Source organism: Balaenoptera ricei, chromosome 7 (genome assembly GCF_028023285.1).
Source record: "Balaenoptera ricei isolate mBalRic1 chromosome 7, mBalRic1.hap2, whole genome shotgun sequence".
Classification (NCBI taxonomy): domain Eukaryota; kingdom Metazoa; phylum Chordata; class Mammalia; order Artiodactyla; family Balaenopteridae; genus Balaenoptera; species Balaenoptera ricei.
Window position 1 is genome coordinate 86,780,722 of NC_082645.1, and position 26,757 is coordinate 86,807,478.

Below are 26,757 nucleotides of genomic sequence, written 5' to 3' on the forward strand. Positions count from 1 at the left end.
TCAATTATTATATATTACATAGACTAGTGGTTCTCAAACTGGGTTCTTGGGGGAACTCTAGATTTTCATAGACGTGCCTTAGGGACTGAGAGGAGGAGTGGTATTATAAGGAGTATACCAAGCACCGAAATATTTTGCAAACCACTACGCAAGATTCTGTGTGGTATAAAAGACACTGCACAAGGAGCTTAAAGGACTGTCACAGACACACATGCCTCCACCTTAGCCCTTTCGGCTCCAGCTGTGGAGTTGCCAGGACAGTGGGGTTGTGAAATTCCCAAGTGAGACCGAGATCTTTCTTGCTGATCTCTAGGATCTCCAGTGCCCATCACAGTGTGTGACAGGGGGATTCTTACCTCCCCCATCCAACTAAGAGGCTCTCTGTTTCCTCCACTGTTAGTTTGGAGGTGTCAGTTCCCCCCAGAAGACTTGGGGGCACTTTATCTTCTTCCCCATAAGACTAGGCTGCCTGATGCAGAAATCAGTATTCAGGAAATAATTACTGACTAAGATATGAGGAGGGAAAGTCAGACCAAGCGCTCCTCTCCTTCCTTAGTGCCTGTGGGAAGAAGACCTTGCTGAGTGTGGTGTCCTGGCAGCAGCGAGATGGAAGGTCCCTGCGAGAAGCCAGGCCTCAGTGTGGGTTTTAACAGACCAGTGATCCTGGAAGTCCACAGCAGGACAGAAGTGAAGCTAAATTTCTTCCTAATGTCCATTTCTGGGTGGTGATATTTAGCTGTTGAGCCCTTGTAAAAGCCCCTGTGGGAGATGTCACCATTTGACCTGCACACGTTGAATTGTAACTTCTGTCTGCCAAACCCCAGTAACCCAGTGAACTCTGCAATTTGTCATTCTTTCCTCTGACCTTTTCTAGGCCATGTCTCGTGGCACAATCATATTCAAGGTGGTTCCAGTTTCTGACCCTCCTGTTAATAGCCAAAAGATGGTAAGAATTTACTGAGCCTTCATACCTACACACAGTAAATCCTCCAATAACAATAACAACCATGATGTACTTTGTATCTTATTACTATCCTCTATAATGTGTTGAAGATTTGTTCAATACTGTATTGCATATTTTTTGATACTGATGACATGAGAGGCAAATCAGTAAATGAATACAATAACAGGAGATGGGGTACCAAGAAGTTAAGAAGTAACATCAAGCATGGTAAGCATTTGAGCAAAAACTTCTCGGAGCTAAAAGATTCTATTCCCAAACTCACTTTTTTTTTTTTTTTTCATGGCTCTTAGACTCAGTTCAAGAAGGAAGTTCTTTTTGGTGAGGATGGAGAGGAAAGATAGCACCAGTAGGTGGAAGAGTGGGAGAGATGGTTTTAAGTCTTAACAACCCGGGGATAAGGATTCTTCTGAGGTGTCCTTATGCACCTACTGTCAGGTCTATGTTCGTGCCATGACTGAGTACTGGCCCCAGGAGGATCCCGCCATCCCCTGCATGGACGCCGGCTTGCCTTTCCAGAAGGGGGACATCCTCCAGATTGTGGACCAGAATGATGCCCTCTGGTGGCAAGCCCGGAAAATCTCAGACCTTGGTACCTGTGCTGGCCTAATCCCTTCTAACCATCTTCTGAAGAGGTAAGAAAAGTCATCACTCCTGGACTCAAGACCGAGCCATCAGGAAACAAAACATTTTCTCAGGCTTCTGTTATTGCAGTTAAGATGAGAGAAAGAGAGACAAGCAGGTAGATGAACACACACTGGTCTATAAATCCAAATGTCAACTTGTCAATATGCTCTAAACATCTTAAACACCAGAGGGAACAGAATAATCGTATCAATTAGAAAAGAGAGAAAAGTACTTGGGAAGCTAAATTAAACTTTTAAAGGTAGTTCTGACTCCCTCTATAATCTTTCAAGGCTGAGTTGAAAGCCCAGTTACTGAGTCTCAACTTACCACCATCACCTTGGTGCTATTGAGGTCCAAGGAAGGGATTAAGGATAGAAAGAAAATAGAATAAGAGGTCCAAGACTCAGCCAATGTTAAGAGATCACGAAGAAGAAAAGGAACTAGCAAAGGACACTGAGAAGGAATGGCTGATGAGGCAGACCAAAATCAAGATGATAGAGTGTCCTGATCAACTATGTCAACCACTGCTGAGGGGACTGAGAATTGACCACTGGATTTAACAACAGAAGTCATTGGTGATCTTGATAAAAGCAATTTCAGTGGATGAGGTGGGACCAAAATCTTAGTAAAAGGGGATTTGAAGACATTGACAACAAAGAGCATGGAAAATTCCTTGAGACATTTTGTATAAAGTAGAGCAGAACAATGGACAAATAGCTAGAGGGGGAAGTGGAGTGGTATGAGAGAACTTTTTTAGATAGGGTCGATAATACTAATGGGAAAAATCCAGTGAGAGGGAAAATTTTATGATACAGGAGAAAGAAGAGAACATTGCTGCTCTTCTTGTCCTTGGGGAAGCAGGAGGAGATGTGATGGAGCCTATAAATAGAGGCGTTGGCCTTTTACAGGATCATGAACAGTTCACCCACAGTAATAGTAGCAGTAGGGAATCCAGAGTGTGTGGGCACAGCTGAGGGTGAGGGATATGGTGGGAGTTTATGGAAGGGCTCTCAAACCTGCTCTTATTTTCTCAGGGGAATAAGCAATGTCAGAAGCTGAGAGTAAGGGTGGGTAGGAGATATTGGGAAGGAAAGAGGAGAAAGCTTGAAAAGTTTCTGTGAGAACTGGAGAGCAAATTGGTTAGATAAATACAGTATCATCAGCATTAAGGGCTCACTTAAGGTTAAAGGCCATAAATTTATAGTGATTCTGGTCAGCTTCCTGGGGGGCAGGGCCAGATTAGACAGGGAGTCAGATTTAACACTAAATCAAGAGAGGGACAAGGGAGTGATTTTAATGAAAGACCATGACATTTAAGCTTGTTAAGGAGGGAGATGACAGGGTAGGGTCAGTGGAAAGGAAGTCAGATCAATGGATTATAGGTCCCTATGGGGTTGATAGATTATTGGGGTTGGGAAGATAGGAGGTGCTGGTAGAAGAAACGGATGCTGGAAATGGAAATTATATAGAGATTGTAGTTTTGGGTACTGAAAGGCCTAGGGTATGACAGTGGGATGCAGTGGCTGAGGTCATTGGAAGGTCTTGGAAGAGAGGAGATCAAGGAACCAAGAGGCCTGGGTGTTGGAAGGGGCATCTTTGTGCCTAATAAAATCATCATGCATTATGACAGAGCGGTGTTAAGAGCATGGGAGTTAGCAGGAATAATCTGAGAATGGCTTCCAGAAGAGTCGGGGAAATGGCTTTCAAAGTGAGGGCATCTAGGGAAGAGGGATAATGGTCCAGAGATGGCCAGGAGAAGCAGGACACAGACCCCACCTCCAGGCCCCACGGAGTGAGAGCCTCATGCAGTGGTGTGCTGGAACCAGCTCACAGAGTCTGTGTGCACCCTTCTCACACCCATGGTCGGTGACGTCGGGGTGGCAGCTTGAAATCAGCCACAATGGGAATATTGGCACTAGAAAAATCTGCAAAGCTGCACATGGGAACTCATCCCCCCGGGCTGGTTTGCCCACACACCACTGGGAGTGGGAGAGGAAAGAGCCACCTCTCAAAAGGGGCAGGGGAGCAGTGACCTCAGGGGGACCTGGGTTTAGTTAGAACAAGAAGGTGAAGGGCTCACTCCAAGTGCAGGAGGAGGTTTGAGAGATTTTGCTGGAGATTTACTGCCAGTTCCAGAGGGTGTGTGAAAGGGCTTCAGCGAGCGGCAGGTGGTGGATGGAGCCTTACAGGGATTAAAGTGCAGAGGATAAGGGATGACCTGAGGACACACACAGGGATAAAGCCCTCATGAGATTAGTCCTCACGGTCTCAGAGCAGAAAGTGGCAAGGAGATTCCAGTGGGGGTCTTGCAAGGAGCACACAGAAATGGCAGGTTTACTAGATGAGCGCACAAATAAAGGACAACGGAAGGAACTGAAATTCATGTGGCTCTGAAGGGACCGTAGAGAGCATCACAGCCTGGGAGGGAAACCAGAGCATGCGGTGAAAATCCTGAGACCAGCTGGAGCGGGCTAACATGCCGGAGAGGCAGGTGCCATGGCTCACGCTGTGAAGCTCTGTGGCGTGTGCACTAGTGGTCGCAGGCCAGATTTTCACCCTAAGTCAGTGTGACTCTGAAGAGCTGCTGTGAGGCAGGAAAGAATGATAAGAAAGGCCATGCATTTGGAGAATGTATTTGACAGTGTGTTTGGAGGTGAAATCTCCTTGTTCACTTGGTTGGAAGCAACAGAATTCTCGGAAACATTCTGTCCTGGATCTATTTCACCTGGGTTAACCTGGATTAATTTTTTTTTTTTTTTTCCTTCTCACAGTGTATTTCTTTTTGCATAGGAAGCAACGGGAGTTCTGGTGGTCTCAGCCATACCAGCCTCACAACCACCTCAAATCCACCATATGTGAGTGTGCTGACACCTCAAACCCAGGCTGTGCATCACGGGAAAGCCAGCTCCCTCTCTCCCAGGGCTGGCCCCCCGCCCAACAGAGGATCTTTAAATGTCCCCATACCCCAGATAGCCCCCTGGCAGCCATCTGAAATCCTACCATAGACATTCATTCCTTTGGATTTAGAAGAGTTTTCAGTTTGTGAGAATGCAAATGTTCTCGTGATCACTCCCCGGCTTGAAGTCCCCTGAGGTGTCTACAGCTAGTCCATACGTTATACACCTACTGGCAAGAAAGGCTGCAGAGCGGCACGGTGTGTGTGCCTTTGATGAGTAAACACGGGACTGAATTATTATTTAATGAGTGTAGTTTGTTCACTTCACAGTATTTTAGATGGCGGTGGAGGAATGGTCAGCAAAGGGATTCATGGTGGCGAATGCTTGTCAACGACTTACTGCCTTAGTGAAGGGTGTCGTAGCTCATAGAGCCCAGCTAGAACCTGCTGATCAAGGACCATCTGAAATGCTCTCTGGCAGGAGTTACAGAAGGGGAAGAGGTGCCCGGAGGAGGGAGAGGGAGAGGGGCACGGACAGGAGGCTGGGAGGGCACTAAAGTAAACATAGATTTACACATGAGAGTCCTCATCCACTTTACTTCTCAATTCTCTAAGCCAAAAATTATTATTTTTTTCCCTTGAAAAGATATGATGACAACTATAGAGACATTTTTGAAAGAAAACACTCTTAAAATTCCTTTACACTGACCATATTTTCCTACTGTCTTCCAGTTATAGAACCATATTTTACATGGTTACAGTAACAGTTGCAATACTACTTTTTATCTTTTTTCTTTAACTTGACATTTTATCAGAAACATTTGTCATGGTATAATCTTCATAGTGATATTTTAGTTATTTCCCCTGTGCTTTGAAAAAGTTTGTTTACCAAACCAGATTGAAGTACTTCTTTAACCCATTTTCCTATTTCATTTATCAAAGGCATGTGAAAGTGCTAACTAAGCTTCTAACCAATATCTGATAACTAGTAGGGCCACGGGTTGACATCTAACTTGCTTGCAAGGCCTATGTGCCATTTCTATTAGAATTTTGCAAAGTCCATCCTGAAAAGAGTTTGCAGCCGCATATTATTATCCTTACAAATCTCTTGAGTCCAGGAACCCCAAGTATGGAGCCACTGAGTTAAAGGGTCACCTCTCACAGGGATGTTTCTTTCTTTTCTTAAAAAAAATTTATTTATTTAGTTTATTTATTTTTGGCTGCGTTGGGTCTTTGTTGCTGTACGCAGACTTTCTCTAGTTGTGGTGAGCGGGGACTACTCTTCGTTGCAGTGCGCGGGCTTCTCATTGTGGTGGCTTCTCTTGTTGTGGAGCACAGGCTCTAGGGCTCACGAGCTTCAGTAGTCGTGCCACACGGGCTCAGTAGTTGTGGCTCACGGGCTCTAGAGCTCAGGCTCAGTAGTTGTGGTGCACGGACTTAGCTGCTCCGCGGCATGTACGATCTTCCTGGACCAGGGCTCGAACCCGTGTCCCCTGCATTGGCAGGTGGATTCTTAACCACTGCGCCACCAGGGAAGCCCCAGGGATGTTTCTGATGGAGCACATCATTTTCTAAACTATCAGGTCATTTCTTTTTAACTGTTGTAGATGATATTGCAAATAAATATTATTTTGTATCTTACTGTTCTGCCTGAATGTTACCATGGGGAAAAAAATCTCAGGAAAGGGTTACTACTCAGGATGTATAGGCAACTTTATTACTCAAGAGTTATTGAAAAATTCCAGGCGTATGTTAGTTTACAGATGTTATTAAAAAGTTATTTACTGAAGATGCACTTGTAATTGTCATCCCTCTTTCTTTCCCTCCCTCCACTCTCTCTCTCTTTCCTCTCTCTCCTCCTTCCTTCTTTTCTTCCTCCCTTTCTCTCTCTCTTTCTTTCCTTCTTTCCGTTCAAGATTTGAGTTCCTAAAATATAATGAATAAATAATAAGTGCATTAATTCAGAAATGAATAGAATGCAACTCTTACAGAGCTTATTGGGATAGAAGGGAATAGGATTTGCCAGAAGCAAATAGATCCCATTTCCAACAAGGCTCATAAATTTATTGGTTTCTATAGGATATTCACTTATCATTTTGTTACTAAGTCTCCATTGAATTTTTAGAGAATAATTTTGGCACTTTGCTTTTCTTACTGTAGGTAAGTTAATCTGATAAACTATAGCATAAACTATTGTGCTCGCTCTCTCTTTTTTCCCCTGCTTCATTCATTTTTCTGTACCCAGCGATTTCTATGGAAGAAGGTAAGAAATAGTATTTGTGGGGGAAAAAAAACTCATCTCCAAAACCTCCTAGAAATTTCCTATCGTTTTCTTAATTCACTTCAATTTCAATTCAGCTATTTATTAAGCTCTTCCTGTGTGCCTCATAGTATGCTAATCACTAATACCCTAATTTATAAAAAGATGTCAGTCAAAAGAACACACACTGTGTAATTGTTCTTAACACTGAGAGGAATAAAAGAAAAGAGAACCAACATTTATAGGCAGCCCCAGAATCTAACACAGCACATGGTAAGAATTCAATGAAAGTTGTGAAACTGTTCCTCTGTTTTGTTTCAACTGCTTTGTACACAATGTCTAAAAATAACCCTGTAATGAAATTGTTATTGTTCCCATTGTATGGATGAAAAGATTGATAAGGTAAGAACATTGTCAGAAGTTGCAAACAGCCTGGTCTGGATTAAAGTTGCTCTCTGTCTGAAGGGCACTACATCAGGGGCAAATGGGGCCTCCAGTTATTACCTCTCCCTTTCTTCATGCTCAGACACCAAGATGACTCATTATGATGCCAAACACACACACACACACACACACACACAAGCAAGAAAGCAAGATGCTGTCTGCTTGTGGAGAAGGGAAAAGAAGAGAGAAGAGCAGTCCCCTTTGCCACCATCCACATTTCATCTCTGAAATTGGAAAGGGGAGGGGGAGGAGCATGGACGGGCCTTTGGGTCTCTGTGGTCTTGGTGGGTGACAAGCCCACTGTCTTTGTCAGCTCAGGCTGCCATAGCAAGATCACACAGACTGGGTGACTTTAACCACAGACATTTATTTCTCACAGTTCTGGGGACTCTAAGTCCAAGATCAAGGTTCTGACAGGGTTGGTTTCTGAGGAGACTTTTCTTCCTGGCTCGCAGATGGCTGCCTTCTCTCTGTGTGCTCACATGGCCTTTCCTCTGTGAATGCGGGGTGGGAGAAGTGTGTGGGGAGACAGGGAGAAGAGAGAGAAAGAGAGAGAGAGAGAGAGATCAGTATGGTTTCTTTTCCTCTTCTTATAAGGCCACCAGTCCTTTTGGATTAGGGCCCCAACTTTATGACCTCATTTAATCTTCATTATCTCCTTAAAGGCCCCATCTCCAAATACAGTCAACTGGAGGCTAGGATTTCAACATATGTATGCATTTTGGGAGGGTACAAATCAGTCCATAACACTCACTCTAGCCCATAGTGTGGAATTGTTCATTTTTTTAAAAAGATTTATTTATTATTTATTTATTTATTTTAGGCTGCGTTGGGTCTTAGTTGTGGCGCGTGGGATCTTTGTTGAGGCATGCGGGATCTTTCGCTGCAGCACGCGGAATTCTCTCTAGCTGTGGCGCGCGGGCTCCAGAGCACGTGGGCTCTGCAGTTTGCAGCACATGGGTTCTCTCATTGAGTTGCCCGAACTCAGTAGATGTGGCACGCAGGCTTTGTTGCCCCGCAGCATGTGGGATCTTAGGTCCCCCACCAAGGATTGAACCCGCATCCCCTGCATTGTAAGGTGGATTCTTTACCACTGGACCACCAGGGAAGTCCCTGGAATTGTTAATTTTGAGAGCGCAAAATCCGTGGCTCTTTTAGACCCCAGAGTTACATATTAGAAAAACCAGGACTACTTGTGCTGTTATTAGAGATTCTCTCCTGGCCTCTGTAAAACAGGAATGACAACTGTAGTTTTTGTTTGCCTTTAAATCAAAACCCTCTAGTTATGTGCTAGGAACTAATGAATTCACCATTATAAATTACTGATCTGGAAAATAATTTCTAAATGAATATAAGGAATTGAACAACAGTGTTAAAAATCTCAGCTATGTGACTTGTTCATCTGTGCTCCTATCTCTATAAAAGAGTATTATTTCATAACATTTTCATATTGCATATTTTACTTAAAAACAATCAATGATATGATCTTTAAGGAAGTGATGATAAATTTATTGTATTACTTTATAATAGTATAGCTTATTATACAAACTATAATTTGCACTTTTAGAATATATAAGACATTTATTAAAATAGTATTTATTGATCACTTGGGAATTGTGGGTATTGTGCTAGGCTCAAGATATACAGTGCTGAAAGAACAAAAAATTCTTTTTCAGAACATATGTTCAAATCAACTATTCTGATAGTAAAAGTAAAATTCAATTTAATAGATAATTAGTCATGTGCCTACTATGTGGAAGACACTAAGCTCTATAAAATACGTAAAAATTAGTTAAGATGATTTCCACTTTTCAAGGAGCTGTCTAGGAGGGCGAATAAGGCAAACACCCAAATGATTATATTACGAGGCAGAGTAGATGTGCAATAGCAGAGAACTCAAGGTAGTAGGAAGAAAACGCTGTGCAGTTCATGGCAAGGATATTCATTTTGATTAGTGTTGAGATGGACTTTGAAGTATTACAGGCTAAGGGAACAGCCTAAGCAAAGGCACAGAGGAAGAATCAATGGAGTCTTCTCTAACAGGAGTGTAAGATACAAGAAAGAGACAGCAGTTTTCAAAGCTGGGTTTGGGTCACACTGTAAAGAGCTTTGAGTATTAGGATGAACAGTTTTAAAAGTTATATTCTTTTATTCTCATACATATATCCCAGCTAAAGGTAAAAATAATTAACATTATTGAGCACTTACCATGAGTCTGAGTTTTTCCTGCATTATCTCAATCCTATCCTATGTGGTAGGTATTATTACTACCCCCATTTATAGACAGAAGACTGAAGCTTAGAGGTAAACTAATTTGTCCAGCATTCAAAAGCCTGTGCTTTTAGAATTTTAACCATTCGATGTCCTGTGGCCTCCCATAGCCTACATTTTCATTTAGTACAGTAGAGCCCTTTTTATCTCTCAGAGTGAGCGATAGTTGTAAGAATAACATGATTATAGGGTGGTCTGAGTTTCATTGCCATAAGCCTATACATAGGGAATTTCATTTGTGATACTAACATTTTAACTTCAATTTTTCCCTTTCTATGCTCTTTTATAGAAGATGACATGAAGATTGACGAGAAATGTGTGGAAGCAGGTAGCATTTCCTCTTGATAGATTTACCACCAGGAGAAATATGAAGCAGCTCAGCTATAGATTTCCTGAAGCAGTCAGTCAAAGGGGCCACAGGCTTACTTTCTGGAAGAAATGTGTAAAATAAATCCCCCACCGCAGCCTTTTTCTGTGGTTCTGACACTTGGAAGGGAAGCACGGCTGCAGGAATGTCTCCGTGCTTCAGACCAACCTTTTAGAAAGTGTTCTAGAAAGCAGTATTCTGGAAATGATCACAGGAACACACAGTAACACTCAGGTGTTACATTCAGTAACATTCAGGAGGAACTCCTGGAAACCACGTGCTCTTGGTGAAATACTATAAAATATTGAGATATCAGATTTTTATTTTTTAATTTTTAAATTTTTTAAATTTTTATTTATTTATTTTTAAAACATCTTTATTGGAGTATAATTGCTTTACAATGGTGTGTTAGTTTCTGCTGTATAACAAAGTAAATCATCTATACATATACATACATCCCCATATCTCCTCCTTCTTGTGTCTCCCTCCCACCCTCCCTATGAGATATCAGATTTTTTAAAAGCAAAATATCTATTTGATTATTGTTTGATACCATTTTCTGGTAGATTCTAGTATAGATCAATAGTCATGGGTTCCAAATTTCTGAGAAATATATAAATACTTCACATTTCTATTCTTAGATTTTTTTCGGAAATTGGGAAAAGATTTTTCAAATTTAGTGGCAGAACTAAGATTGGTTCAAGAATCACTAGGATTTTATTGGAAGACTAGTTGGAGAGTCTTTAGTCGGATAGGTGATTTTGTCTTGGCTTTATGGGTTAATCTAGTTTTTAGACATTAAGTAATGATATGAAATGTTTAAACACTGAGTATTTAAAAGATTTACATATATTTCCCAGAACAACTACAGAATAATGCTGACATTATATTTATTTTACCAAGTACACATCCTGGGTTTTTTTTTTTTCTTGTTTTTTTTTTTAACTTGTAGTACTATTCATTTCCTTTCTGTAATTTTAATTAAAACTTTTTATTAGGTAACACATTCACATATTTAAAATTCACATATTGGTTTAAAATATACAAAAGTATATTCAGTAAGATTCCCTCTCTCTTTCTGTTCCCCTGCTCAGTTTTCTTTCTTGAGGCAGCAAATGCTCTCAGTTTCTTGGGCATCCCTCCAGACGCATTCTGTGCAACGATGTATGTTTTTTTCTCCTCTCCCACACCCTCATTCTCACCTCTTTTTAAAACACAAATGCATGTACTCTTTGATGGTATGCTATATACGCTGTTCTGTTCCTGGCTTTTTTACTTAACATTACATATCTTGGAGATGATTCCATCGTAGTACATAAAGAGCCTCCTCATATATTTTAAACGGCTTATTGGTTAAATAAGTAATTGTGCATTTATATAATCACTTATTGGTAGACATTTGAATTATGTCCAATCTTTTCTATTATAAACAATGATAAATATATCGTTTCACAAATGTGTGTATACCTTAGATGCAGCATTGCCTGATGTAGGGATGTGTGTGTTGGTAACATTGCTATATATTTCTAATTGCTCTCCATATACATTCTAGTTTTTTTATGCTTAATGTCTCTTTAAAACACTAACGAGAATCGTTTTAACTGATGAGGGACTTGGTTTATCTCAGGTATTTCTCAGTCACCTAAACAACCTTAACCCAACCAAGCCATTCATATGCTCCTTCTCCTAGCCACACTCCCCTTGCTTATGGACCCCCCAAAGCTTCAAGCAAACCTCTAGCAGCAAAACCATATAGTATCCAACCATCTATTGGTGTTTACCATGACATTCCTCCTTTTCCTTCCCTCTGAGCCTCTTTTTAATTTAATTTTATTTATTCTCTTCTATTTTATGATTTTATTTATTTATTTTAAGCTCCTGCTGTACCCCTTCTTGTCATCACAGCCCAACTGCTTATATATACTCATTTAAGGCTTTGTATGCCACAGACACACCACTGAGTTGGCCTTGATTTAGGAAAAACATTTTAAAAGTGCTGTGTGTGCAGAATCGTAGGGTCAGGGAATTAGACTGTTGAACTATAGACTCAGTATGGATAGTAATGTAACTATACTTTTGGTTTTTTGCCTCCATGGAAAACCATAGATGAAGAAACATTTGAATCTGGTAAATAAAACATGAATATTTGATACTGATTTTTAAATGTATATTCCAAATTTTGGTATAACAAACACTTTTAATGATACAATAATTGCTTAAAGACATAAACAGTATCGTCATGAGATATTGTAAACTTCACCATAAGCAGTGCTTCTCATTCGGGACATTTTGGAACCCTATGGGGGCATTTTTTGGTTGTCACATTGATTGGGGACACTACTGGCCTTTAATTGGTGGGAATCAGGGATGCTAGATGACCTGCTGTGTGTGAGACCATCCTGCATGATCTCCTGAATGTCCTGCTGGGCAAAACTCATTAGGAATCTGAGTAAGTAGTTCTTTAGTACACAACAGTGATGTAAGTTTTCACAAGATGTAACATGAAAAGCTCATTGGTTTAGAAGACAGTCATTATGGAGAGAGACATTTAAACAGAATAAAGACATTGCCTTGAAATTACTGAATAATTTATTCCACACATTCTAATCCATACTGATATTAAATCAACTGGAAAGTGAGGTACCTATACCAAACCAATTATTTTCTTTTTCTTTAATATGTTATTGCCATTATTGATGACACATGGTATCATCAAGTGTCTGTTCCTCAAAGTAATGTTGACGTTATTAGTAACAAAATAAGCCCCATGGAGTATTTTGAAAAACTGGCAACATTTTGGAGCATGTTAACATTACTAACTTGCTTCCAAGTATATGATGTTTCCTCATTTTCTCCATTTTGTCAGTGCTATGGCATATTACACCTACCTCAGTTAAGGCAATTTCCCTCTTTCCCATATATGCCAATATATCTGGTCTGTTATCAGAACACTCTTTGTTCTAGTGTCCACTTGTTACTTTGCTCTTCTATTTTTCTATACTTCATATAAGGACCATTTTCTGATTTTCTCACTTCCTTTAAATCCATGCTTCTTCAGTATAAGTAGGTATAAGCATCTAATAGTTTATGTCTTCTAGAGAAGCCATGCCCAAAGATTTATATTTTGAAATATATACTTTTTGAAACACGTACTTTTAAAACATAAATTACTTCCTTTTAATTTTCCTTTACATTACAGTTAGAGCATTACGTTGCTGTTTTTAAATGATGTGTTAGAATATATTTATGAATTTCATTTTTTAAACTTAGAGAGATTGTTATAAATATTAGTTATAAAAGAAGATAGCATTGGGACATCCCTAGCGGTCCAGTGGTTAAGACTTCGCCTTCCAATGCAGGGGGTGTGGGTTCAATCCCTGGTCGGGAAGCTAAGATCCCACATGCCTCACGACCAAAAAACCAAAAACATGAAACAGAAGCAATATTGTAACAAATTCAATAAAGACTTTAAAAATGGTCCACATCAAAAAAAAAAAATCTTAAAAAAAATGTATTGAGACACATGGAGTTGGGAACTACTCACCTAAATTATTTATATACCATTTATGTTGCTTCTAAATTTCCTGTTTTCAATTAGATAGTTGGCTTGTTAGGGGCAACCTTTTTTTTCTCCCCCTCCACACTGCTGCCCAGCTTGTGGGATTTTAGTTTCTTACTTCCCAGACCAGGGACTGAACCCGAGCCACGGCAGTGAAAGCGCCAAGTCCTAACCACTGGACCGCCAGGGAATTTCCTGTTAGGGGTAATTTAATGATCTACACTTGGTTCAATGTTTGGGATTGGTTTAATTTTTAATTCCTCTGGATTATAGTCATTCTTCTTTGCTCTGTTCAACGCATCATTTTGTTGGGAGACACTCTACATGCCAAACTTGTGGCTGAGGCTTAGAGGTATTGTGATGTCTGTGAAAGGAGAGGCAGTGTTGCAGTGGTCAATGCCATGGACTGGAGCCGGATTGTCCAAGCATGAATCCTGGTCCAGCTAGCTGGGGGTCCTCTGTCACTTAACCTCTCTGCCCTTCAGGTGCCCATGTCTAAAGTGGGAAAAATAATTTATATAAGTAAAGTGCTTAGAATGTAAGTGCATGAGTGTTAGCCAGCATTTTAATGAAGAAGTAATAGGGGCAATCAGCAGCTAGTTCTTTAATAACAGCACTGCAGAGGAAAGTGTGCAGCTGCCCTTAGTTACTGCAAAGCACTCCTTCTGGACTCCTTTTAGTCGAAAGAGTGAGAACTCTCAAGTACCTTATTCTGAACCCAGCTCACTTGGGAGCTCAGTTAAGGAACAATTGGCACCCAGCTGGCATTTTTTCTAAAGAAATAACGACAGTCATTCATGATGCTTAATTCTGTTACTTAGAGCATTTAATGGGCAGTTAAGTTTCTTAAGTTTGGGTCCCAACTCTTCTCTGAATGAAGTATCATGTGACCTCTTTGAATTTCTCTGGATGGTATAGTCTAATTAGGAATGCCATTTTAAAAGACATAAAAACACACACCCCCCAACAAAAACCAAACAAACAAAAACAGGGGTGATGGATGTCTCAAGATGTCTAGAAAAAGAAAACAGTACACTCTGTGTTCAGTTGCACCTGTCTTCAAGGGACCAGCTGGAGATGGAAATGTGTGACTGGACCCAAACAGGTAAGGAATGAGGACACTCGGGCCAGAGGCTGTTGCAGAGTTTCCCCAGTGGCCCTTCCACCACTTCCTCGCCTTCACAGGGCTGCAGCTAGATGGCCTCTGGGAGAGAAGGGAAGAAGAGGCTCAAATCGATTGCCTTGAAAATTTCTCTTTCAAGCCCCATTCTTTGCCAACCAAGTAGAGAGGAGTCTGCATGGATAGAAAGCCTTCAAGGAGAGTCTAGATAAGCAACTTGCAGGAAAGGTTACTGTCTGCTGGGCAGCAGAAGCAGGTCCAGCGAGTTTCTGAGTTTCCAGTTGTGTGTTGTTCATTTGCCTTGGCAGGTCTTGCCCAGGTTACAACTTTCTCTAAGGGTGACATGAATGCCTCACTTGTGTCATTTGTCTTTATTGCTATTTGTCTTTATTTTGCCAACTTGATCTTCTCAAAGGCTTAACTTTTTCATGTCTGTTTCTTCACTTATCCAAATATCCAGAGGAACTTTCAGAAGGTGACTATTCATTTTTATGTCCTTGATAAGCCAAATAGAGCTATGTTTGAGATCTTTCAGTGCCTCAACATGAATACTTGACTGGATATATTTTAAGATAAGACATGATATTTTAAGGGTGAAATCAGTGATGAGATATACAATGTCATAGAAAATATTTTTAAATGAACAATGAAAGTAATTAAGCTGTATCACTGTAACCCTAAGTAAACATTTCCTTTTAAACTTATTTCCAATTTTCAGTTAGAAAAATATGCTTACTTACCAGAAGATGGAATTGATATTGGTGTGTTTTCTTTATAGTTTAAAATGGGTGTTTAAACACGAAGGTTAAGAAAGAAAGGTATATGTCCGTTCATTCTATGAACAAAAGCTCTTTCTATATTATTTCAATGATCAGAACAGAGTTGTATAAGTGAAAAAGAATACATGTTAGTAAAAAGTAATTTGAAAATGATACTTTTATAATATTTTTTCCCAGAGTTTTGGACAATTTTTCTGAGACCCCAGTGGAAGCAGAGACAGAAGTTTAAACAAGCTCTAGATGTTACTGCTGGGCACAGTTTTCCTAACTTTTGTCTCTCAGAGTCCTGGACAGTCAGAAACAATTTGCAGCCATAAAACAAATACTAATTTCATACAGAATGAACCACTTCATAAGGGAAAAAAATAAAAACCCATTTCTAACAAAGAGATTAATTATAGGACCTACAGAACACCATATCTATGAGTTAAAGCCAAGACCAGTTTATATGTTTCCTTTTTTTAAAATCAGTTTTCTTTGGGTACATTTAAAAATGTATACCCAAATTTATGTTTTTACTATGACTCAATATCTTTCTTATAACTTTAAAGAAGACTATGATAGGTTTTTGTTCCAACCATATTAGACAGAATATATTCAGTGTATTGCTAAATTTCTGGATAGTGTCTCTATATAGTTTGGTGCATGTGATAGGATGGAAAGTGCTTAGGACATTTTTCAATAAGGCACTCAAGGATAAAGTCAGCTGTGCTGCCATCTACTGAAATAGTGTCTCTTGAAGATTTGAAGATAATTTCATGCATCCATTCTAAGTAAAGTTCTCGTTCTCCTCTGCCATATTCTGTTCCTGCCATTTGCTGTGTTACAGACAAGGAGGAATTCGTTGGCCATGGTCAGAAGTTCTATATTGGTAGGTAATGATTAATAAAAGGTGGGTCTTTGTCACTTGCTGAGTTATATTCATATGAATATAACTTAGTATATGAATTATGAATGAGCCTGACTCTTCTGAAAGCTTCTTTTGCTGATGGATGTTCCCAAACTTGTTCCTTGTTCTGGTTTCTCTCTATCCTTTTTTAAAAAAATAATCAGTATTCTGATGTGTTGATCATTTATCGTAATTCATCTGATTCATACTGGATATCTCCTAATTAATCATCAAACACAAATCTTTTGTTTTCTTCCAGTCTGTTCCATAATGTATTCACCTTATTCTAAAGAGACCAATTCTCTGACCACTAAACTTATTTTTTATGTTCACGTTTCCATGAACTGAGCAGAGCTTTCTGAAAGACCAGGCACCTTCACTATTCATTTAAAACCATGCTGGGCTTCCTCCTTATGTGAGACAGTGGGAAAACAGCAGGGCTGCAGGGTCTGTAAAGCAGAATGTTGGTCCCCAGGTCTGGATGCACATTGGAATCATTGGGGAGCTTTAAAAAACATGGGGCCACTTTTCTGCATCCCTTCCAGAATAATTCAGCCCAAAAACCATTAGGCAGGCTGAGTAGGGTAGGCATCTACACACATGTGGAGAAGAAGCAGCCTAGAGTGGGGCATCAGAGCTTGAGCAGGGTGGGGAGGGCATCACTGCAGGGATGATGGCGGCCTGGAGCAGGTCGTTGGAGCCAAAGTGAGTGGGGCAGCTGCCATCACTTGGGCCCCGACACCTCACAGCCTCTATAAGTATGCCCCCCTTACCTAGTTTGGGCTTGGCACTTCCTGCCAGGCTGCTGGATACTATGCGTCCCCCATCCTGCCCAGGTGCTGTTAATTGATACAATAAGTAAATGTATTGAGGCTAATAAGAGCTAGATTTCCCACTCTTAGAGAAAGGAGTTACCCATATGGAAAGGAGGAAGGCTAGAATGAAAACTGTAGTGTCGAATTGGCATTGTAGGCATTGGTGTGAACTCATGGTGTTCAACACATATAGATACAAGTAATGTAAATGTGTGTGTATTTATATATTCACATATAGTCCCTAGCTCTATCTTCTGACAGGACCTGGGAATGGCTCTGAAAATACCAGAAAGCCCTGTCATTCAGTAGGCAGATTATGTGGGATTCTAGGAGTTCGGAAATCACCACTAAGATGTCCAACTCTGCCACTGAGTACACAGTGGTGGGCAACCACCTAACCTGCCTGTGTCTAAGTGTATCCACCTGAAACGTAAATCAAATCATGTCACACCCAACTCTCCACCGTCCAGCGGCTTCCCATCCCACTTTGACCACAATCCAACACTTGACCAAGTCTCTGTGTGGCCTCCTGGCTTCCTTTGCAACCCCATTTCCTACCCTCTCCCTACTGCTCACTGCCCCTCAGCTACACAGGCCTCCTTATCTTCCGCAAGCACTCCAAGCAAGATCCTTTCTCTGCACCTTTGCAATGCTGTTCCCTCAGCCTGGACTGCTCTTCCCCACAGACGCCTCCTCACCTGGCTGCGTTACATCATTCAGAGCCCTGCTCAATGCCGACTCTTCAGAGACGCTTAAATGAACCGCCAACCTGAAAAAGCGTCCCGGTCACCATCCACTTACCCTTCTTCTAAGCACTTATTTTTGTTGCAGTTTATTTTTCTCTCTCCTCCTGCATAAAATGTAAATTCCATGAGGAAATGGGCTTGGTTTAGTTGACCACTGTATCCCCAGCACCGATGCCCGGCACATAGCAGGCGCTGGATGCAGCTTAGAGGTCACGTGGGGGCATTTTGCTGTTTTCCTTTGTATTACTTCCTATCTTCTACCTTCAGACAGATGTGTGTGAATTAACTCTTCCGGATCACAGTCACCGCATGCTCCGTCAGGTGTGAGGCACGAAGCGATCTCTCCCGCCCTGGGTCTCACGTCCTGTGCGTTTCTTCCCTCGCAGCCGGTTTCCGTCGCAGCATGCGCCTCTGCCGCCGCTGGTCCCACCTCAGCCAGCTGCGAGCCAAGGTGTGCGGCGCCAGCACCTGCTCGGGCGCAGCGGGCGCCCCGTACGAGGAGGTGGTGCGGTACCAGCGACGCCCTGCAGACAAGCACCGCCTCGTCGTGCTCGTGGGTATGTCCCCGAAGGCAGTGTCTCCTCATCCATGGCGAGGCTCTCCTGGATTCAGTAGTCTTGCATTGGGAGTAGTGGTAAAAGTAAGAGTCTTTATGGACCTGCATATAAACACCTTAAAAACAAATAAAGCCTGCTTTTTATGTGTGTTTATAAATAAAACGTTATGGATCGTGCTTTTATTGTCTACAATTGAATGCGGTATGCCATGGTGTATATGAACCTGTGTAATAACAAGATGTAGTATGATTAGGTTATAAGCGAGATTTTTTTTAATATCTGGTTTAGAATTTGTTCTATAAGCATAGATGAATGTTTCCCCCCAGACTGGATCATTAGTCTCTATTAGAAATTAAAATGCTTAAGATTCATTCCCTTAAGAAATTTGTAACCACCTCCTTTAGAAGAGTGCCTAAAAGTCTTCTGGACTGTATCTTTGGTGCTGAAGAACAGGGCAAATATAGTGCTGGGATGATCTACTTTTTTAAAAAATTTATTTTATTTATTTTTTGGCTGCATTGGGTCTTCCTTGCTGCACGCTGTCTTTCTCTAGTTGCAGAGAGCTGGAGCTACTCTTCCTTGCGGTGCACAGGCTTCTCATTGCAGTGGCTTCTCTTGTTGCAGAGCATGGACTCTAGGCGCACAGGCTTCAGTAGCTGTGGCACGTAGGCTCAGTAGTTGTGGCTTCTGGGCTCTAGAGCGCAGGCTCAGTAGTTGTGGTGCATGGGCTTAGTTGCTCTACGGCATGTGGGATCTTCCCGGACCAGGGCTCGAACCTGTGTCCCCTGCATTGGCAGGCGGATTCTTAACCATTGCGCCACCAGGGGAGCTGGGGAGCCCTGAGATGATCTGCTTTGTGACCAAGATCTCTGCAAAGCTGGCCACTGCTGCAGTAGGAACTTACCTCTTACTGCCATCTTCTCTGTGTATTCCAGTTGTGATCAAGGCAGGCCCCTTTGGAGCAGAACAACATACCTTACAGCCAGGACCAGCTACAGAATTTTTAAGATGCTGGGCAAAATAAAAATGCAAAAGCCCTTTATTCAAAAATGATTAAGAATTTCAATGTGGGAGCAGAAAGCATTAAGCCAAGCGCAGTAGCCTAAGCATGGGCTTGTGGACCACGCAGTTCTCTGCTCATGAAGCCAGCCCTATCTCCAGTTGCACATGGGGGTGCTGACTCCACCATCTGTCAGGAGATGTGTCCCTGAATTCTGTAATTGTGGAAGCTGGTTGTGATGTGATAGGAACTTCATGGGAAGAGAAAAGGCAGCTTGTCTCAAATGATCTGACTCGAGGCCAGAGAATTCTGAATATCCAACATTAGACGAAGTTTGCTGGGGTGACAGGTTCCTGCAATTCCCTACCTCATTTCTGAATGTTGGAGAAGTGTGGGTTACACCATGGGTCACCAAGAAAATTCCCAAGAGTTTTCTGGGGTTATTTCAATTCGTGAGAATGGAAACTATGTTATTTCCCCAATACCATGTGCTCTCAAGTGTCTTCAACAGGAAGACTGAAGTGATGATTTCATCACGTAACTCTACTTATCCACCTCTAATAATTTCCATGTGTGGTGTTTTGTGTTTAGGACCTTCTGGTGTTGGAGTAAATGAACTGAGGAGACAACTCATTGAACTTGATCCGAACCGTTTTCAAAGTGCTGTGCCACGTACGTTTACTTTTTCTTTCATAGGGGTTCATGTTTTGGTAGAACTTTCTTTGCCTCTGCAGATGTACTCATCTCACTTAACTATGTTATACCATCCTTGTTGTAAGAATATAAGACACAAGAGATAGTCCTCAAGATTTCTAACTATATATATTTTAATAGAGGAAATTGATTTACTAGCATGTAGCCTAGCTAGGCTTTTAAAAGGTGACTCTTCTTTTCATTTTTTAGCAATCATATAGATAACCTTTCAGGAAAACTAAATATTTAGCAATAATGGCTAACATTCATTCAGTACTTACTATCTTCCTGGCGGTGTGCTTGGCTCTTTAAATGCTTTATCATATTTTTAATTTTAATATATGCACATATAATTTTATATAAACTATAAGTATTATACCATCCAAGCTGGAGGAGCATGTGGGTGTGGGTGCTTCCGCTTCATCTCAAGGCAAGAGAGAAGAAGTTAGGAAAACCAGTTAAAGAGCTTAATATGTGTTCCCTGCTGTTTGGGAGACACAGAAGACTGGTGTCAGAATTATATCTGAAAAATCTAAAGGATAAGAGCTTAGACGAAGTGGCCAAAGGCTGTATTTTGGGAGGTAGCTGCCCTTTTAGACTCTGTCACAGCAAAAGAGTTGTGATTTTCCCCAAGGACCAGATCTGGGTGGATAACGTGGAAGAAAGTCAGCCTGGGGTTGTCTTGGTTCTTGCCCAAGAGGAAGCCTCTGTAAAAGGAGGCCAAAAGTGAATCCCCAGATACCCGATGGTGTGGAAGAAATCACAGATGGCTAGGTGGAATAGAGATGGATTTGAGATATGCAGCAGTGCTGGTGGTGGTGGTAGCCTCTGCAAAATAACCCACTACATCCTCTGGGAGATAAAGAGCCAGATTTAAACATCTGCCAGGTCTCAAAGGAGCCAAGAGCAACCAGCATCCGCATCAATTAAGTAATAATTTTCCTGCGCTGCTCACCTCTCCTCTCTCTCTCTGCACGCTAGCCTTGCATAGTTATAAAATTGGGGGAGGAGCAGTAGAAATGCAATGAAAGGGAAGAGAAGAACTGAATCACACTCAGTTTCCTGACTTCTGACTTCTCTGATGGCAGGCTTCCCTGGGTGAGGCCAGTCTGAGCCAGTTGTGGGGAGAAGAAGCCTAAAATATAAATGAAGTTCATAATTTCGATTATTACATGGGAATGGAATTTTAATCATTAAATTGAGGCTGAGTTCTTGGCATGAATGATAATGAACTTTTTTTTAAAACCTAAGAGCAATCAGGAGAGTCATGGGAATTTCATCCAGGGCCAGGGAAAACAAAGTTGTTTTATGACCACATTCCATAGGTTGTGCTTTCCAAGTACAGTTTACATATGTAAGTATGGACACTAATCTCAAAAACAAAAATTAATAAAGAAATCACCATTTTCAATAATCTGGATAAAAATAAAATGCCCACAGAACACAGAAGAATTGTAAGTTGTCTGGATAACCATCATTCAAAGTGGGAATATGTCGCCCATATTTTGCTTTTTAAATTGAGTGAACAGTTTTAAGCTTAAAATGAATGCCTTAAAATGAATTATGCACCAATTCACAGACTTTAACCTACCATATAAAATATAGTCCAGTAGAAGACAAGGAGAAAGGGTCCTCTTAGGCTTATATTTACATAATTTACTATCACCTGAGAACTAGAATTTTTTTCAGTACAAAGCTTTAGAAGAGGGACTTCCCTGGCGGTCCAGTGGTTAAGACTCTGCGCTTCCACTGCAGGGGGCGCAGGTCCAATCCCTCGCTGGGTCACTAAGATCCCGCGTGCTGCGCAGCACGACCAAAAGACAAAAACAAAAATGCTATAGGAGAAGTGGCATAACTGTAGGAACTACAAAGATATAAAGAGAGGCTTGAATAAAGAAAAAACAAAAATGATCCCCAGGTGACCTTTGCTTTCTGAGCTTCTTGAAATGTCCGGAACTCCTTTTATCATCTAGGGCCTGTTTCAAATTCCTACTTGGTCGTTTCCATGTGTTGATATCATCAGATGTTGATCTTTTTCATCATTAAACTTTATCAAATACAAATACACATTTTTTTATGAATAAGGAGAATTTTTTGTAATACAGGTTAAGGGACTAGCAGCTTTGCAGTAGATACAGGTCACAGAGTTGGAACCGTGTCTTATTCATCTTTGTGTTCTAAGAACCTAACATGATAGTGGGAACATAGGCACTCAGTATATGTTAGTTGAATAACTGGATGAGCAGACAATGAATCACTTTTAGGTATTCAATGAACTCCTATGTTCTACAACCAGGTACTATTTAGGTTGAAGAATCTATAATCAAAGTGGTGATATCAAAGAATCAGACTGAATCCAGACTCCACCAATCTTTCCTTTCTGGAGATCGCTAAAACTAATCACCATCTCACTTGGATATTAATGCATCTGGGCAAAACTGCAGACTGTCATGAGCTTTCTCCATTTCAAATCTGAGACAGTCTGGCATAATAGGAGACTTTAGTCTGGGAGGAGTCAGGACACCTAGGTGCTTGTTTCCAACTTTGTTTTTCATTTGTTTTATTCATGTGAGCAAGTTAGTTACTCTCTAAAATCTTCAGTTACTTATCAGTAAACTACGGATAATAACCTTTTACCTAGCTACGAATGTGAAGGATGAAATGAGATCTTGGGAAATGCATTATCTAAACCTAAGATATTGCTGGTTTTGCTACCCGGGGGGCCTTAGCCACCTAAGGGCTCACATATACTTCACTAGTTTCTGTTCTGAAGTAACAGCAAGAGTCCCTTAGGGCCTTCTTATCTTGGCTTAATACATAATACACTCTGGTCTAGTTTATACCACGAACACTTCACAAAGGCTTATGATTAGCTGATTTTGATATGAGAACTTCTACTTTCTTATCACCAGTCTGGCTCCCTTTTTTGGTTCTAGCATTAAATTTATCTATCCGTTTATGTATTAATTTATTTATTTTGATCAGACATCTTTATCCAAACGCATATGGGTAACAAAACATTTTGAAGATTCTAAAATCTTTTTTAAAATTCCCTTTTTTGTCAGATACTACTCGTTCCAAAAAGAATTATGAAATGGATGGCCGTGAGTATCACTATGTGTCAAAGGAAACATTTGAAAGCCTCATGTATAGTCACAGGTAAGCTAGACGTCCAGAATCCGATTCTCCCCTCTGGTTGTTTAACATTCAAAATAGAACCCCTAGTTTTATGCATTGTCCAAAACTCCTGGGGTAATTTTTTTTTGCATCTGGAAAATTGAGTAAGGAAATGTATATTGATTTACTAGTACACCAAATCATTGAGTTTGGAGAAGGAGCAGAACTGAGCTGCAGATTTTAGAGAATTTGAAGAAGTAGTTAAGTCCTAGATCTCCTAACATATTTTTTTTCTCCTGTCAAATATCCACTAATTCATTTTGTGCCATCAAGATCCACATATTTTATTCTATTCTGTTGGAGTTTATGTTATTACTAATAATATTTTACCTGTAGAAACAGTTCTTGTTTTCTTTGTCCCACCCTTGCAGGATGCTCGAGTATGGTGAGTACAAAGGCCACCTGTATGGCACTAGTGTGGATGCTGTTCAAGCAGTCCTTGGTGAAGGAAAGATTTGTGTCATGGACTTAGAGCCTCAGGTGGGTCTGTGGTGGACTATTTCCCATCTCCCCAAAGTACTGAATGCGTGTCATCCATTTTATGCACATGCTTTAGGTTGTAGTGAGACACTTTATTCTGTTAGGATAAGACCACTTCCCATATCTAAGGACCAGGATCTTACTTGAAGGATCAATTGCCATTATCTTGTCTTAGCTGGGGAAAAAAATCTAGTTTCTCAGACAAAAAAAAAAAAAAAAAGAACTGAGCAGGTAGCCATAAAGAAAACTAAGAATCTTACTTTGACCTTGATCACAAAGGCATCAAGGTAACTTCTTGTGGAGGGAATAACATGTTGCTTTACACAAGGAGGTGAGGTTCCTATGTTATCATATCGATAGCTGTCTCCCTGAGACCATATGTGGAATAGAGCAGGAATAAGCGAGTTAAGGTAAGATAAAAAACATACAACGTGTAGTCCAAATTTTTATAATCCTGTATTTTCTTTGCATTTTTCTGTAGTCATGTAAAAATATACCTTGTGTGCTAAAGAAAATCAGGGGATATGAGATTTGTTCTCACTTGGTGGTCAAACTGGTGGTCAGTGTGAAGATGTCAGTTTTATCTGGTTTGAGACAATGGCAAGAGGAAAGGGAAGTGAGGGTGAAACAGAGCTGATTGGTCTTGAGAGTCTGTCCTTGTCTTTTCCCCACGAGATCATGCATAGAATCCTATTCTCAGATTTCAATAAGGATGTCATAGCTAGCAAGAGGAAGAACCAGTATTTGATCTTAATTTTGATTCCAGAACTCCATCTCTTAATTATTAAAATGTTTTTTAGAGTTGAGGACTTGGGAGCACATGAGAATATACTCTGGTTAAAAATAACTGCTAATTTCTGTTCTTAGAAATTTTGAGAACATTCATGTTGATTCTAGGAAATTAGGCCTTCTGTTTTTAGATCTTCAATCTAATGCTCTCCCAACTGAGATATTTTGGTTGCTAGGACTTCTGTTTTTAAATGTGCATTTAATTTTTCTGTGTAGGGTATTCAAGTGGCTCGAACCCATGAACTGAAGCCCTATGTCATATTTATAAAGCCATCTAGCATGAGTTGTATGAAGCAATCTCGGAAAAATGCCAAGATCATTACAAACTACTTTGTGGACATGAAGTTCAAGGTAAGATACAGAGGAAATAGATGAGTGTATTGTGGAGGTTTTTTCCTAGTCAAAAAATTACTGTATTGTTTCCAGAGTGTCCCTATGTTAAGTAATATAATTTTTGTTTCTAATGAAACAAAAATTTATGACTTTTGTTTCATTTATCCTTTTTACTGGACATCATTTATAGATATTAAAATAAAGTTTAATAACTACTATAAGGCTACTCATTTTTTTTTCTCCTCTTTTTGGGTTTAGCTTTTAAAAAAAAGGCCCTCAAGCCACAATTTGCAGTCACACAGAAATTGGGTGTGTGTATTTTAAATAGATTATTTATTTTACAAAAGCATTTGAATTTACTTTAAAATGCTCTAGTCAATTATCTCATCTGTAATATGAGATACCTTTATAAATATATATTAAAACACAAAGGATGTTTATTAATGATTATAGCAATAATAGAGGGGCCAAGCCAGGTGGGATTAATCAAGTGATTCTTTTTCCCAGATATACATATATATTTTTTCGTTAAATATACTTTAAATATTTTAAATCATAACATACATTCATCAAGGTGTGTAAATCTTAAGTGTACAGCTCAATGACTTTTTACATGTGTATGCACCCAGGTAACCATCACCTAGATCAAGATATTACATCCACTTGTTTGTGCGTGCATGTAAGTGTGTGTGGTAAAAAACATATAACATAAAACACAAAACTTACCATCGTAACCATTTTAAGTGTACAGTTAAGTAGTGTTAAGTCTATTCATATTGTGAAGCAGATCTCCAGAACTTTTTCATCTTGCAAAGCTCAAATTAAACATATGGACTGCTCCACGAATTTGCATGTCATCCTTGAATAGGGGCCATGCTAATCTCTACATCATTCCAATTTTAGTATATGTGTTACTGATGGGAGCATGAGGTATCATTATATTATCCTTTATCTCTCTATTTTTATCTTCATTATTTTTTCAATGGCTACCGTATGAAAGTTTGATTCTCCAGTTTGCATTTCAAACAGTGGAGTCTGTGGATATATTCTCTGAGTCTTATGGGCATTTCAAATTCAGTTCTCATTTTTATGGCAATCTAAAAAATTAACAAAATTGCTTCTGGTCATCTTATAAAGGAGTACTGCCACAAGATCTCAGTGCCTGTATTTATGTTTGTGTTTATGATTGCATTAGCAATAAGTTGTACTATTTTAATTATTGTGGACAAATAAGAAAATAGTAGCAATGAATTTAATGCATTAGTGCCAAGTGAAGGCCAAATGACCTTGACTAAATGAACATTTCACAATAGTAGAAATAGACAATATTATAGGTGAATTCAGTCATCATGAAGCAAAGAGTAATAAAGGTATGCCTCATTTCGAAGAACCAGGTCTTCGAAATAATGTCATTCTTATCAGATTAATGTTCATTTGAAATTTATGTTTTAAGTTTTATTTATTTTTAACTGGTAAAACTTCTTTGCTTTTATGTTGTATATGGTTTGAGAGCTTCAAGTGTTTAGATAATAGAGTAAGATAATTTAAGTCCAAATAGGAAGTTGAGAGGATTGGTCTGTCTACAAATTGTTACTCAATTTTGTGAAAACCTGACCTGGGAGACATTAAGTAAGACTAAAGATAGAAACATAAGTTTTGTGGTTTAGAATGGAGGACATTTATATGACATAACTGTGTTTATAAACAGCTACACAACTGAATGTAACAGCAATAACAAACTGCATATTATTTCTATTTGTCTCATTAAGTTTGCTATGCATATTTTTCTATTTCTCCTAAAGGATGAAGATCTACAAGAGATGGAGGATTTAGCCCAAAAAATGGAGACTCAGTTTGGCCAGTTTTTTGATCACGTGATTGTGAATGACAGCTTGCAAGATGCATGTGCCCAGTTGTTGTCTGCAGTTCAGAAGGCTCAGGAGGAGCCTCAGTGGGTACCAGCGACATGGGTTTCCTCTGATACTGAATCTTAA

General features: G+C 40.0%; 1 protein-coding gene and 1 non-coding gene across 2 annotated transcripts in view; one reads left to right on the forward strand and one right to left on the reverse strand.

The window, feature by feature from the left end:
- MPP4 (MAGUK p55 scaffold protein 4) overlaps nt 1-26,757 on the forward strand; it is a 37,202-nt gene extending 10,445 nt beyond the window's left edge. The window contains exons 8-21 of the mRNA XM_059927347.1: nt 875-946; nt 1,400-1,596; nt 4,379-4,443; nt 6,730-6,747; nt 9,749-9,787; nt 11,933-11,953; nt 14,966-14,980; nt 16,114-16,155; nt 18,121-18,291; nt 19,883-19,963; nt 23,050-23,143; nt 23,533-23,641; nt 24,647-24,781; nt 26,566-26,757. Coding sequence (XP_059783330.1) covers nt 875-946; nt 1,400-1,596; nt 4,379-4,443; nt 6,730-6,747; nt 9,749-9,787; nt 11,933-11,953; nt 14,966-14,980; nt 16,114-16,155; nt 18,121-18,291; nt 19,883-19,963; nt 23,050-23,143; nt 23,533-23,641; nt 24,647-24,781; nt 26,566-26,757 — 1,251 coding nt within the window. The remainder of the gene's footprint in view (nt 1-874; nt 947-1,399; nt 1,597-4,378; nt 4,444-6,729; nt 6,748-9,748; nt 9,788-11,932; nt 11,954-14,965; nt 14,981-16,113; nt 16,156-18,120; nt 18,292-19,882; nt 19,964-23,049; nt 23,144-23,532; nt 23,642-24,646; nt 24,782-26,565) is intronic.
- LOC132369459 (U6 spliceosomal RNA) lies at nt 25,587-25,690 on the reverse strand. The gene has a single exon (XR_009504432.1). It is a non-coding gene; the product is annotated as a U6 spliceosomal RNA (small nuclear RNA).